Source organism: Cottoperca gobio, unplaced genomic scaffold, assembly GCF_900634415.1.
Source record: "Cottoperca gobio unplaced genomic scaffold, fCotGob3.1 fCotGob3_154arrow_ctg1, whole genome shotgun sequence".
NCBI classification, from domain to species: domain Eukaryota; kingdom Metazoa; phylum Chordata; class Actinopteri; order Perciformes; family Bovichtidae; genus Cottoperca; species Cottoperca gobio.
In genome coordinates this window covers 2,268-15,000 of record NW_021166811.1, presented here as the reverse complement: position 1 = coordinate 15,000, position 12,733 = coordinate 2,268, and the positions used below count along the sequence as shown (strand labels likewise).

At 42.7% G+C, this 12,733-nt stretch overlaps 3 protein-coding genes across 3 annotated transcripts in view; 2 read left to right on the top strand and 1 right to left on the bottom strand.

The window, feature by feature from the left end:
* Positions 1 to 4,456, top strand: part of LOC115004604 (ephrin type-B receptor 4-like) — a gene marked incomplete at its 5' end in the record, with an annotated part of 10,854 nt that extends 6,398 nt beyond the window's left edge. The window contains 5 exons of the mRNA XM_029426282.1: positions 108 to 157; positions 376 to 475; positions 595 to 788; positions 1,769 to 1,927; positions 2,321 to 4,456. Coding sequence (XP_029282142.1) covers positions 108 to 157; positions 376 to 475; positions 595 to 788; positions 1,769 to 1,927; positions 2,321 to 2,426 — 609 coding nt within the window. The remainder of the gene's footprint in view (positions 1 to 107; positions 158 to 375; positions 476 to 594; positions 789 to 1,768; positions 1,928 to 2,320) is intronic.
* A 2,479-nt stretch (positions 4,457 to 6,935) lies between these two features.
* On the bottom strand, positions 6,936 to 9,233 carry LOC115004601 (proteasome subunit beta type-6-like). Its single transcript, XM_029426280.1, has 7 exons — positions 9,081 to 9,233; positions 8,524 to 8,591; positions 8,129 to 8,194; positions 7,980 to 8,045; positions 7,757 to 7,886; positions 7,343 to 7,487; positions 6,936 to 7,111 (listed from the first exon to the last, which is right to left on the bottom strand). The coding sequence occupies exons 1-7, from the start codon at positions 9,177 to 9,179 to the stop codon at positions 6,984 to 6,986; spliced, it is 702 nt and encodes a 233-aa protein (XP_029282140.1). The 5' UTR covers positions 9,180 to 9,233; the 3' UTR covers positions 6,936 to 6,983.
* A 64-nt stretch (positions 9,234 to 9,297) lies between these two features.
* Positions 9,298 to 11,281, top strand: LOC115004603 (trafficking protein particle complex subunit 1-like). The gene is made up of 5 exons (XM_029426281.1): positions 9,298 to 9,437; positions 9,835 to 9,933; positions 10,124 to 10,194; positions 10,289 to 10,427; positions 11,025 to 11,281. Exons 2-5 carry the CDS (start codon positions 9,835 to 9,837, stop codon positions 11,151 to 11,153), a joined length of 438 nt encoding a protein of 145 aa, XP_029282141.1. The 5' UTR covers positions 9,298 to 9,437; the 3' UTR covers positions 11,154 to 11,281.
* The last annotated feature ends 1,452 nt before the right edge of the window (positions 11,282 to 12,733 follow it).

Here is a 12,733-nt window from a genome sequence, read left to right as displayed (position 1 = left end):
AGCATACATTCAATTATGTCTTTAAAAACTTAAATATTAGATTATTTATGTGCTTTTACTTTGAAAGAATTGTCCTTCCCTTTGCTAACGTGCTCTGTCGTTCTCAGGGAGGGAAAATTCCTATTCGCTGGACGGCTCCTGAAGCCATCGCCTACAGGTGATTATTACTATCGATATTATTATTATCAGCGATTATTTTCACTCTTTTTTTCCTCTTAAGTTTTCGAATTAACTCGTCTTTTTGTGTACGTATAAATACACAAATGTATAAAGTAAATGTACGATCTTAGTTCTTGAAATAATTGTTATCGTAGTTAATATTATTTATTTCGAATAATTTTTTATCGTTAAGTGATTCTTTTATTTGACTTGCAGGAAGTTCACGTCCGCCAGCGACGCGTGGAGTTACGGCATCGTCATGTGGGAAGTGATGTCATACGGAGAGCGACCATATTGGGACATGAGCAACCAGGACGTAAGAATAACCCGAACCCTAAACCTTTATTCTCCGACACTACGACTCCAAACATCGGACTCAAAACAACTGTGTTTGTCATTTCAAGTGTCAGTTGTGAAGTTATTTTCCACCGTCAGGTGATCAACGCCATCGAGCAGGACTACCGGCTGCCCCCCCCGCCGGACTGCCCCGCCTCGCTGCACGCACTCATGCTGGACTGTTGGCAGAAGGAACGAGCCAATCGGCCGAGGTTCTGCGACGTGGTGGCGGCGCTCGATAGGCTGATCCGAAACCCCGCCTCCCTGAAGGTGATGATCGCGGAGGGTCGAAGGTGAGGCTCGTTAACACACCTCGTTAAGGAGTGGGGGGGCTCGTTAACACACCTTGTTAAGGAGTGGGGGGGCTCGTTAACACACCTCGTTAAGGAGTGGGGGGTCGTTAAGGAGTGGGGGGGGCTCTTTAACACACCTCGTCACGGAGTGGGGGGGCTCGTTAACACACCTTGTTAAGGAGTGGTGGGGCTCATTAACACACCTCGTTACGGAGTGGGGGGGCTCATTAACACACCTCGTTACGGAGTGGGGGGGCTCGTTAACACACCTTGTTAAGGAGTGGGGGGGGCTCGTTAACACACCTTGTTAAGGAGTGGGGGGGCTCATTAACACACCTCGTTACGGAGTGGGGGGGCTCGTTAACACACCTTGTTAAGGAGTGGGGGGGCTCATTAACACACCTCGTTAAGGAGTGGGGGGGGCTCGTTAACACACCTCATTAAGGAGTGGGGGGGCTCGTTAACACACCTCGTTAAGGAGTGGGGGGGGCTCATTAACACACCTCGTTAAGGAGTGGGGGGGCTCGTTAACATACAACATGTAGTTTTCTGCCACTAGGGGTCTCAATGAAAACAGAAAAGATGGAGTTTGATGGCGTGGTGAAGCAGCAAAGCATCATGGGAGTTTCTTCACCACCATTGGCTTCATCAGTTAGCTTCTTCTGGTTAGGACTCGAAAACGAAAAATAAATACTTTAAAACTTTATACTTTAATACGTTTAATACTTTAACTCTTTATACTTTAACACTACACACAACATTGGTGGGGGGGTTGATTGGCAGGGCAGGAATGTCACTTATGCACCAGCTGCTGGGGGTCAGAGGCTGCCATGGAGACACACACACACACACACACACACACACAGAGCTGTGTGATTGACAGCTGTTTATACAGAGTTGTTTACATGAGCAGGTGCACATTCCTGGATTAGAGCTCAGTATGAAGCAATATCCTGTCTGTCTGCCTGTCTGTCTCTCAGTGTGACCCAGCCTCTGTTGGACCAGCGTGCCCCCCCCCCCCTCTCGGCCTGTGGTTCGGTCTCTGAGTGGCTGCGAGCGATAAAGATGGAGCGGTACGAGCCGAGCTTCATGCAGGCCGGCTTCTCCAGCCTGGACGTCGTCTCTCAGCTCAACACCGAGTAAATATATTTAACTTCTTTAACTTCTTAACGTATGAAAACATATATCATATATATATATATATATATATAACATATATACATATATATATATATGTAACATATATTTAACTTCTTAACGTATGAAAACATATATCATATATATATATATATGTTATATATATATATATAACATATATATATATATATAACATATATTTAACTTCTTTAACTTCTTAACGTATGAAAACATATATCATATATATATGTTATATATATATATAACATATATATATATATATAACATATATTTAACTTCTTTAACTTCTTAACGTATGAAAACATATATCATATATATATATTTACACATTATTTAGTCAAATGCATTAAGTGCATGTCTGTCTGTTTCCATAGAGACCTGCTCAGAGTGGGCGTGACCCTCGCAGGCCACCAGAAGAAAATCCTCTCCTCCATCCAGACGCTCAGGATACACAAAGCCCCGCCCCCCCTCCTCTACTGACCAATCACAGCCAACCTCCGCTCAGGACGCCGCTGAGCCGCGCTCTCTTTTTAACCAAACATTTTGACCAATCAGAAAACCAGTGAGCCCTTCCTGGTGGTCGGACCAATGAGAGGCATGAAACTGTGGCGTTCAAAAAGCACAAAGACAATAATGACGTACAGTTACTGGAGTTACTCAGGTGCAACAGGACTCCGCCCACTGTGTTAATCCGACCAATCGGAGGCGAGGACATACGTACTGCAGTAGGGCTGCACGATATTACAAAACAACTGACTTCGCAATATTTAGATTTTCTGCTAAATGAAAAAATACAGGAAACCCTGGACTCCCCGGCCAATCAGCATCGAGCCCAGCGAGGACGCAGGAGGAGATCCCGGCGGTCTGGATTTGGAAACACGAAGGACGCTCGATTTGTTCTTCGTGCTCTACGAAACAAACGAAAAACCGGATCAGCTGATGGTCCAGAACTAAAGCTGCTGCTAGAGGACCGAGAGACTTTCATCTCCTAGAGCTCAGAGGAATACTCGGAGGAATACTCCGGGGAATACTCGGAGGAATACTCAGAGGAATACTCCGGGGAATACTCCGGAGGAATACTCGGAGGAATACTCGGAAGAATACTCGGAGGAATACTCGGAGGAATACTCGGAAGAATACTCGGAGGAATACTCGGAGGAATACTCGGAGGAAGACTCCGAAGAATACTCGGAGGAATACTCGGAGGAATACTCGGAAGAATACTCGGAGGAAGACTCCGAAGAATACTCGGAGGTATACTCCGAAGAATATTCGGAGGAATACTCGGAGGTATACTCCGAAGAATATTCGGAGGAATACTCGGAGGTATACTCTTTTCAGACATCCTCAAGTTTCTTATCCGAAAGTGATTCTTCAGGTGACTCAATTCCTCACACACTGAGAGACTTTGGGGAATATTTCGTCACATTATAGACTCTCAGAAGGACTTCGAGCTTCTTAAACTGTGGATCCTACAAGTGGATTTTATTGATCCTGGATCCTCAAAGGTTCCCCAGTCTGAGGACCTTTTCAACCCTTAAAGTGAAACCTGTCAAACACTACTCACTGTAGACTTTGTGAGGTCGGTCCAGAGTCGTCGGTCCAGAGTCGTCGGTCCGGGTGGATTCACGCACGTCCGTTAAAGTGGATTCAAAATGTACCAAAACGTTATCAAGAAGATTTTTAGTTGAATCACTTTTTAGCATTTCAGTTTCAACCTTCTGGAACAAAACCACTGCAGAGACGTCGGGTTCTACGGACTAAGAACATTTTAGCTGATTTTACATTAAACTAAAGATTTATTAATGTCTTTATAAAGATCTGCGACTACACAAGAAACATTATAAACTGTTGGTTTTGTAATTTAGCACTTTTTGTACCTGATATTTGATCATGTTTTGAAGCAGAGCAGGAGATCAATGTTTTTATACTAAAGTCATTTTCATTTTTTAAAGAAGATAAAAAAGGATTTAAAAAAAAAGGTTTGTCTTATATTTCAAATCTCCAGAGACGGAGGTTCAGGACCAAAGATCACATCGGAAGTCAGTCGTTTGTTCTGCATCACGAGATTCTGTTTAATAATGACTCAGTTAGCAGCGCTAGCAGCGCTAACACCGCTAACACCGCTAACGCATTCAGCACGTCCACAACGAGGCCTGAAACGCAAACAAAATGCCGAGCTAGCTAAAAACTGTTTAGCACCAAATCTACCAATTTCAATGTTAGCTTTGTTCGCTTCAACCTCTCGACAGTTTGTTCGGCCGAAGCAGCAACAGTAGCATCTCGTAGTGTACGATCACATGTCGTTGAGATTCTGCCGACGTCGTTGAATCAGAAATGTAGTTATCGTAGCGTCTGTGGCTCCTGTCATCAATAACATCTGGAATCATTTTATGTGTGTGTGGATATGTGTGTGTAGATATGTGTGTGGATATGTGTGTGTGTGTGGATATGTGTGTGTAGATATATTTGTGGATATGTGTGTGTGGATATGTGTGTGTAGATATGTGTGTGTGTAATATGTGTGTGTAGATATGTGTGTGTGGATATGTGTGTGTAGATATGTGTGTGTGTGGATATGTGTGTGTAGATATGTGTGTGTGGATATGTGTGTGTAGATATGTGTGTGTGTGGATATGTGTGTGTAGATATGTGTGTGTGGATATGTGTGTGTAGATATGTGTGTGTGGATATGTGTGTGTATATGTGTGTGTGTGGATATGTGTGTGTATATGTGTGTGTGTGGATATGTGTGTGTGCACATATCCACACACATGCATGATGGCGCTACACTATTAGCTTAGCGCTGATCAACCAAACTCCATTCAGAAAACGAGCGTTTTAAGAGCAGTGTGTTTGTGGTCTCGCAGACCTGACAGCAGGAACTGTTTACTGATTAGTTATTTCTGCTTCCTGTCTCTTGCAGGTTTTTATTACCACATTAAAACATCCCAACGTGACGACAGAACAACCAACTCATTTAAATATGTTATCAATCATTTGGAAATGAAACGAGGAGGCCGGTAGATGTTGTCCAAAAGAAGTTGTCGTAAAATAAAACGTGTAAACTGACTGACCTCAGTCCCCCATTGGTCCCCTGAGACCTCAACGAGCCAATAGCAGCAGTCTGCCGCAGTGATGTCATCAGTGAGGTGACCGCGTGACTTCACAGCGCCTCCTTTTTATTAATGAAAATATTATTGTTATTGTTGATAGTCAGGAGGATGTTCACAATAAAGATGAAGCGTCCAATCAGAAGTCTCGTCTCCAAACTGTGTGTTGAAATGTTCAGTAAGTGTCCGTCAGCTGCTATAATCAGTGTGTGTGAAGTGTGTGTCCAACACACACTCATTAACACATTACAGCAGAATGTAATAACATCTTCCTCTGAGCTTCACATCTGGATCACAATTTAACTTTTCACTGTTTGGGACAAACACCTGCTGTTTCCATGGTTACCTGCACAACTATACGAACACATCAACATCACACCCCCCCCCCCCCCCCCCAACATGTAGTTACAGGAAGTGATTACATGTAGCTTTAGTGTGAACGTCTCAGTACACAGCAGCAGGTTTGATCAACCCCCCCCCCCACTTTTGTCTGAACCTGAACCCGACGTTTCAGAACTTTCATCTCGTCTTCTCAGAAACCACTTCCAGACGCAGAACCATCTTATAGAAACCAGCTGTGTGTGAGGTGTGTGTGTGAGAGAGTGTGTGTGAGAGAGTGAGTGTGTGTGAGTGTGTGTGTAGAGAGTGAGTGTGTGTGTGAGAGAGTGAGTGTGTGGTGAGAGAGAGAGTGAGTGTGTGTGAGAGAGATAATATTATTATATTTCGTAATTATGGATAGAGTAAGAGAGAGAAGATAGGATATAGAATCTAGAAGAATATAAGAATACATATAAAGAAGAGAGAGAAATGAAGGGATAAGATAATAGAATAAAGAATCTAAATAAGTGTAGATAGAGATCTATAGAGAAACGAAGATGTATCTATCTCAAAGATAAGAGACATATAAATATATAGAGCAGGAGAGATAGACGAGAGATAGAAGAATGAGAGAAAGAAGAGAGAGAGAAGACAGAGAAAGAGAGAGAGAGAAAGAAGAGAGGAGAGACAGAGAAAGAAGAGAGAGAGAGAAAGAGAAAGAAGAGAGAGAGAGAGAAAGAAGAGAGGAGAGAGAAAAGAGAAAGGAGAGAGAGAGAGAAAAGAGAGAGAGAGAAAGAGAAGAGAGAGAGAGAAAGAAGAGAGAGAAAGAGAAAGAGAGAGAGAGAGAGAGAGAGAAAGAAGAGAGAGAGAAAAGAGAGAGAGAAGAAAGAGAAAGAAGAGAGAGAGAAAGAGAGAGAGAAAGAGAGAGAGAGAAAGAGAAAGGAGAGAGAGAGAGAAGGGAGAGAGAGAGGGAGAGAGAGAGAAGAGAGGAGAGAGGAGGAGAGAGAGAGAGGAGGGGGGGGGAGAGAGGGAGGGGGGGGGAGAGAGAAGAGAGAGAGATAATACATATATATATTTATATATATATATATATATATAATTAATATATAAGATATATTTATAGATAATATATATATATATATAAATAGATATAAATATATAAATAGATATAATATATATAATATATATATATATATATATATATATATAAATATATATATATAAATATATAAATATATATATATAAATAAATATATAAATATATATATAATATATAATATAAATATATAATATATATAATATATATATATATATATATATATATTTTATGATGAATATGATATATTGACACAAAGTTAATATCGCACCAGACTCCAGCCGGAATATCACGACTTTAAAACCCACTTCAAACACGCCTCGCAGTTTCCCCCCACTTCCAGTGTTGCTGCTAAGCTAGGCTAACCCTGGCAGAACATGAATATTTAAAGAACAGGACGACAGAGACGGACTGAAAACTTTATTGACAGCAAAACGTTAACACAGCTGTGTGTGTGTGTGTGTGTGTGTGTGTGTGTGTGTGTGTGTGTGTGTGTGTGTGTGTGTGTGTTCAGTGTGTGGAGCATTTAGGCAGCTGGTTTCCCAGGATGACCCGTCTCTCTACTCCCTCCTCGGAGATGCTCGCCAGTCTGATCACCCCCCCGCTGGAGCCGTCTCTCTCCATCGCCAGAGACACAGCTGACAGACAGACGGAGAGACAGAGAGACAGAGAGACAGATAATGTTAGCATAGCTTTGATCAACCAAACTCCATTCAGAAAACAAGCATTTTAAGAGTTTTCCTGAACTCAGTACTTGTTCCTGACGGAGTTATGTTCATACCACTGCAGTGAAGCAGGTTAATTCAGAGTGAGGCGAGCAGGTGTGAACAGCGTTAGTGTTCAGCTCCCAGCATGCCTTGCAGCCGTACCTGCAGCTGTGAGCTCCAGACACTGCTCTTTGGTCATCTTGGGTTTGTAGTTGGAGTCCATGTAGCCGTAGATGTAGGAGCTCCCGCTGCCGCCCACGGACACCGGCTGCCTCACCAGCATCCCACCAATAGGAACGCAGTACACCTGAGACACAGACAGGTGAGCAGTGAGACAGGCTCTCACAGGGGAAACTTTACCAACACTGGCCGCTTCTCAAAATCTTTCAAATCGACCTGATTTAACAAGGTCATCGAACCCACAATCCTTTACTCGCGACGCACTTCCTGTTCCCCGATTTTATCATAAGCGAGTAAACATCAGAGTCCAAATGTTTGTTCAGACGGCAGCAAAGAGAAGACGCTTCATCAGTTTTAGACTGAAGAGACACAAAGCAAATTAAATACTGCGAGTACCTGGCCCCCCTTGCGGCGGTCCCAGCCTGCCACCAGGATCCCGGCGCTCAGCTCTTCTCTGTAGCGGTAGCAGCTCGCTCTGAACAGATTGGCAGCCGTCTCCACCAACGGGGCCTCGTCCAGCTCGATGCTGGGGGGCGGGACCAAACACAGGGGAAGATTACCTCTCTGTGTGTGTGTGTGTGTGTGTGTGTGTGTGTGTGTGTGTGTGTGTGTATGTTACCTGTGGAAGCCCAGCTGGTAGGTGACCACATCAGCGATGGCCTGCGTGTCAGCGGCTGATCCAGACCTGAAACACATGAAGATAAAACTCTGAAGAGTTCTCGTGTTGCAGCCGTGTGTGTGTGTGTGTGTGTGTGTTGCTGAACAGACCTGCAGCAGAAGATCCGGTCATGGATCGGAGTCAGTTTGTCCGTCACTCTGTTGGCGATGTACGCTCTGAGAGACAGGCAGAGAGAGAGAGAGAGAGAGAGAGAGACACAGACAGACAGACAGAGAGAGAGACAGGCAGAGAGAGAGACAGGCAGAGAGAGAGAGAGAGAGAGAGAGAGACAGAGAGAGACAGACAGGCAGAGAGAGAGACAGAGAGACAGAGAGAGACAGACAGGCAGAGAGAGAGATTACTTTATAATCTCAGAGAAAATCAAAGTTCTTTCCTCAAAGATTTACAGCCTCATTATAATATAATATAATATAATATAATATAATATAATATAATATAATGTTTAACATAATCATAGCATCATCTACACTTTATTCTTTCTTACCCGGTGGTGGTTCGAGAGTCGGCACCGATCACCACTCCTCCATCATACTCCACCGCCATGATGGTGGTCTGACAGACAGGTGGAGGGACAGACAGGTGGCAGACAGGTGGAGGGACAGACAGGTGGAGGGACAGACAGGTGGTGTTTAATACAGCAGATTAACTTGTTTGTGAACAAGCGGGTAGAAACATTGCATCCATTATCGGACAACTTCTCGTCTACAGCCGTTTAAGGTCGCCTAAGCCAGGTGACCCCTTTATCGGACAGACTATTAGCACCTCATTCCGGCTTCATAGCCCACATTCACCGGTCTGCTACTTTTATAAACCCACTCCAGGTTCAGATCCCACACCGGGACTGAACCCAGCCCGGTTCGACCCGGTTCACACTTCTTTTAGTCCGGACTTTAACACAATCAGAGATAGCGTTAGCCGCCGTTAGCACCCTGCCGGAGAAGTGCTGTCTCATTCAGCCGCTGTTAACCGTTAACGACTCCTCACGGGAACAGAACCAGGTCCGGTCAGCTCTGCTCCAGTACCCAGAGCCCATGTACTCACCCCGGTGCTGACTTCCTGGCTGGTCCAGTCCGGAAACAGCTCGTTATTAGAAGAAATCTGCTGTCCGAAGTACGGCATCATTGCTGCTGCTGCCGCCATCTTGTCTCTCTGTGTACCTACTGACGATGTGAGGGAGGCGGGAGATTTACGCGTTTAGCGCTGTGAATGGGTTACCAAAGAAATCATGTATAAACCTTTATCATTCAATAAGATGTTAGATGTCAGTCTTAATGTTTGTCTTGTTACTGAAAGTGAAATGTACATTTATAAAACTCCACAAAAGAAAGTTTTGTTCTGGCATGTGAGCGGACAGCCCTGCAGCGGGGTCCTGAGCGCCACTGGAGACAGGAAAAGAAGGTAAACACCGCTGCTGCGTCGTAAAATGTCATTAAACTCACTTTAAATACAGAATTAAACGTGTTCAACACAATATGTCGCCTTTCAATGAGTTATTACATCTGTCTAATTGAAAGGTTTTGTTTAAATTATGTTTTAATAGCGTATCAGCCCGTTAAATGTCCCGTTCCGTCTGATCCGGCCGGAGGACCAGACTCTTTGACAAATATGTCATTTTATTCCTCAACATTGAACAATAAATAACTAAAAACATGTCATAAAACCTACTTTATACATTTTCAGATTATATAGAATGTAATCTTCAATTCGGCACATATATGAAACACCCAATGTTCTGCCAGTGAGGTGATGAGAAAAATTTATCTCAAACATTATTTTAAATGTGTGTTTATTTCAGATGACGGTCCATAACTTGTACATATTTGACCGTAATGGCAGCTGTCTGTATTATAACGAGTGGAACCGCAAGAAGCAGGCGGGGATCTCCAAGGACGAGGTGAGAAAATAAAGACTCTACAAAATAATAAAAACATTTTAAATCCATCAAGTCTGTGGGGAAGTAAACTGCCTGTCTGTCTCTCTGCCCGCCTGTCTGTCTCTCTGCCCGCCCGCCTGTCTGTCTCTCTGCCCGCCTGTCTGTCTCTCTGCCCGCCTGTCTGTCTCTCTGCCCGCCTGTCTGTCTGCAGGAGTTTAAGCTGATGTACGGGATGCTGTTCTCCATCCGATCATTCGTCAGTAAGATGTCTCCTCTGGACATGTATCCTTCACAACAACAGCTACCTGTCTGTCTGTCTGCCTGTCTGTCTCTCCCCCTGCCTGTCTGTGGTCCTTAGCAGCCTGTCTGTCCTCAGGAAAGAGGGCTTCCTGACCTTTCAGACCAGCAAGTATCGCCTGCACTACTACGAGACTCCCAGCGGACTGAGGTTTGTCATGAACACGGACCTGTCTGTCCCCAACGCCAGAGAGACACTGCAGCACATATACAGCAACGTAAGATACACACACACACACACACACACACACACACACACACACACACACACAATATCAGTCAGAAATCATCACAGCTAGATATTATAGATTATAGATACTCAGGGTTTCCTCCCCAAAATCAAAGTAATTGTGACAATAATATTACTATATATAATATATAGTAATATTATTATTTATATAATATATAGTAATATTATTATTATTATTTATATAATATATAGTAATATTATTATTATTATTTATATAATATATAGTAATATTATTATTATTATTATTATTATTATTATTATATAATAATATTATTATATATATATAATAATAATAATAATATTACTATATATTATATATAGTAATATTATTATATATAGTAATATTATTATATATAAATAATAATAATAATAATATTACTATATATATATTATAATATAATATATATATTATAATATAATATATATATATATATATATATATATATATATTTTTTTTTTTTTAGGTCTGAAAGATGACTTTTACCCAATAAACATAATTTAACTCTTTTTCTCTCTGTTTCCCTGTCTGTCTGCCTGTCTGTCTGTCTGCCTGTCTGTCTCTCAGCTGTATGTGGAGTACATAGTGAAGAACCCGGTGTGTGTGTTGGGTCAGAGTTTGGACAGCGAGCTCTTCAGCAGCCGACTGGACGCTTTCATCCGAGCGTTGCCGTACTACAGCCCACGAGCTGCATAACACAGGACACACACACACACACACACACACACAGTGTTTAGTATTTATTGGTTGTATTAAAGGTCTGAACACGTCGCTGCCGTCTGATGTTTTATTCTTTATAAATAAAGTAAAGTGTTTGAGCCTCAGATCTGCTGCGTATTTATTATTATATTATATGAAGGAGACAGAACATGAAAGACATCAGGGCTGCGAGGACACACTTAGAACATCATCTGCAGAGTGATGACAGAATAATCGTTGTTGCAGCTCTAATTTCTCCAAAATGAAGAAGTAATCTGTCACCTGTGCCCCTTATATACTGACAGCCCAGTGCATCACCGCCACCAAGTGTCCAAAATAATATTGCAGGGCTTAAACCAAATAATAATAAATGCCAACAATCACGCAAAACGGCTTCTACACTAATGATAATAATACCGTATTTTCCGCACTATAAGGCGCACTTAAAAGCCTTTCATTTTCTCAAAAAGCGGCAGTGCGCCTTATAATCCGGAGCGCTTTATATATGGATTAATTCTGGTTGTGGTTACTGATCACGAAGCGATTTTGTGTGGTACACGGCGCTCTGTCAAAATGTTTTAGTACGACTTTGGTAAACTACAAAGCCACACCGCTTGCAGCATTACGGCTACCGTAGTCCGCGTTGCGGAGTAATACATACTGTGCTTCACCATAATATATATAGTGTGTGTGTATAAGGACCACAAAATGGCACCTGTCAAGAGACACGCTTACGACGCGGACTTCAAACTCAAGGCTATCAGTCACGCAGTAGAACATGGGAATAGAGCAGCTGCGAGAGAATTCAACATTAATGAATCAATGGTACGGAAGTGGAGGAAGCAAGAAGATGACCTGCGCCAAGTAAAGAAGACCATTTGGCGGTATCAGACTGTTTTTTTTAACGTGTTACAACTGAACAATGTTGAGAGTTATTGTGAACACGTTTAATAAAGTTTGACTGACTGACTTATCTGACTGTTTTGTTTCGCTTAATGCGCCTTATAGTCCGGTGCGCTTTATATATGAAAAAAGATCGAAAATAGACCATTCATTGACAGTGCGCCTTATAATCCAGTGCGCTCTATAGTGCGGAAAATACGGTAATACATTTTATTTGTAAAGCGCCTTTCCTGTTTCATGGCTAAAATCGATCTCAAGAATATTTCAAGAAAGAAAGTTTTCGGTTCTGAACCCTCAGGATTAAATCAAATTGATTTAAATAGCCCAGTATCACAAAGGAAGAGAGCAGGGAGGTGTCCCCCGGCAGTCTAAGCCTATAGCAGCATGACTAGGGGCTGATCCAGGGCAAACCTGAGCCAGCCCTAACTATAAGCTTTATCAAAAAGGAAAGTCTTTAGCCTACTCTTAAATGTGGAGAGTGTGTCTGCCTCCCGAACACAAACTGGAAGCTGGTTCCACTGGAGAGGAGCTTGATAGCTGAAGGGTCTGGCTCCCATTGTACTCTTAGAGACTCTAGGAACCACAAGTAACCCTGCAGGTTAAAAATGTAACCTGCAGGAACTCTGCTCTGATTGGTCGGCTGATGCTGCGTTCACGTCGTCGCACGGAAGATG

What these genes read in the sequence shown, in the direction of transcription:
- LOC115004601 (XM_029426280.1), bottom strand. Translation starts at nt 9,179, where the DNA reads ATGGCGGCAGCAGCAGCAATGATGCCGTACTTCGGACAGCAGATTTCT. An exon ending in GACCGGATCTTCTGCTGCAG is followed by an intron (nt 8,046 to 8,128) that starts GTCTGTTCAGCA and finishes CATGTGTTTCAG; the next exon opens with GTCTGGATCAGCCGCTGACA. An exon ending in ACCGCCGCAAGGGGGGCCAG is followed by an intron (nt 7,488 to 7,756) that starts GTACTCGCAGTA and finishes TCTGTGTCTCAG; the next exon opens with GTGTACTGCGTTCCTATTGG.
- LOC115004603 (XM_029426281.1), top strand. Translation starts at nt 9,835, where the DNA reads ATGACGGTCCATAACTTGTACATATTTGACCGTAATGGCAGCTGTCTG. An exon ending in AAGATGTCTCCTCTGGACAT is followed by an intron (nt 10,195 to 10,288) that starts GTATCCTTCACA and finishes GTCTGTCCTCAG; the next exon opens with GAAAGAGGGCTTCCTGACCT. An exon ending in TGCAGCACATATACAGCAAC is followed by an intron (nt 10,428 to 11,024) that starts GTAAGATACACA and finishes TCTGTCTCTCAG; the next exon opens with CTGTATGTGGAGTACATAGT.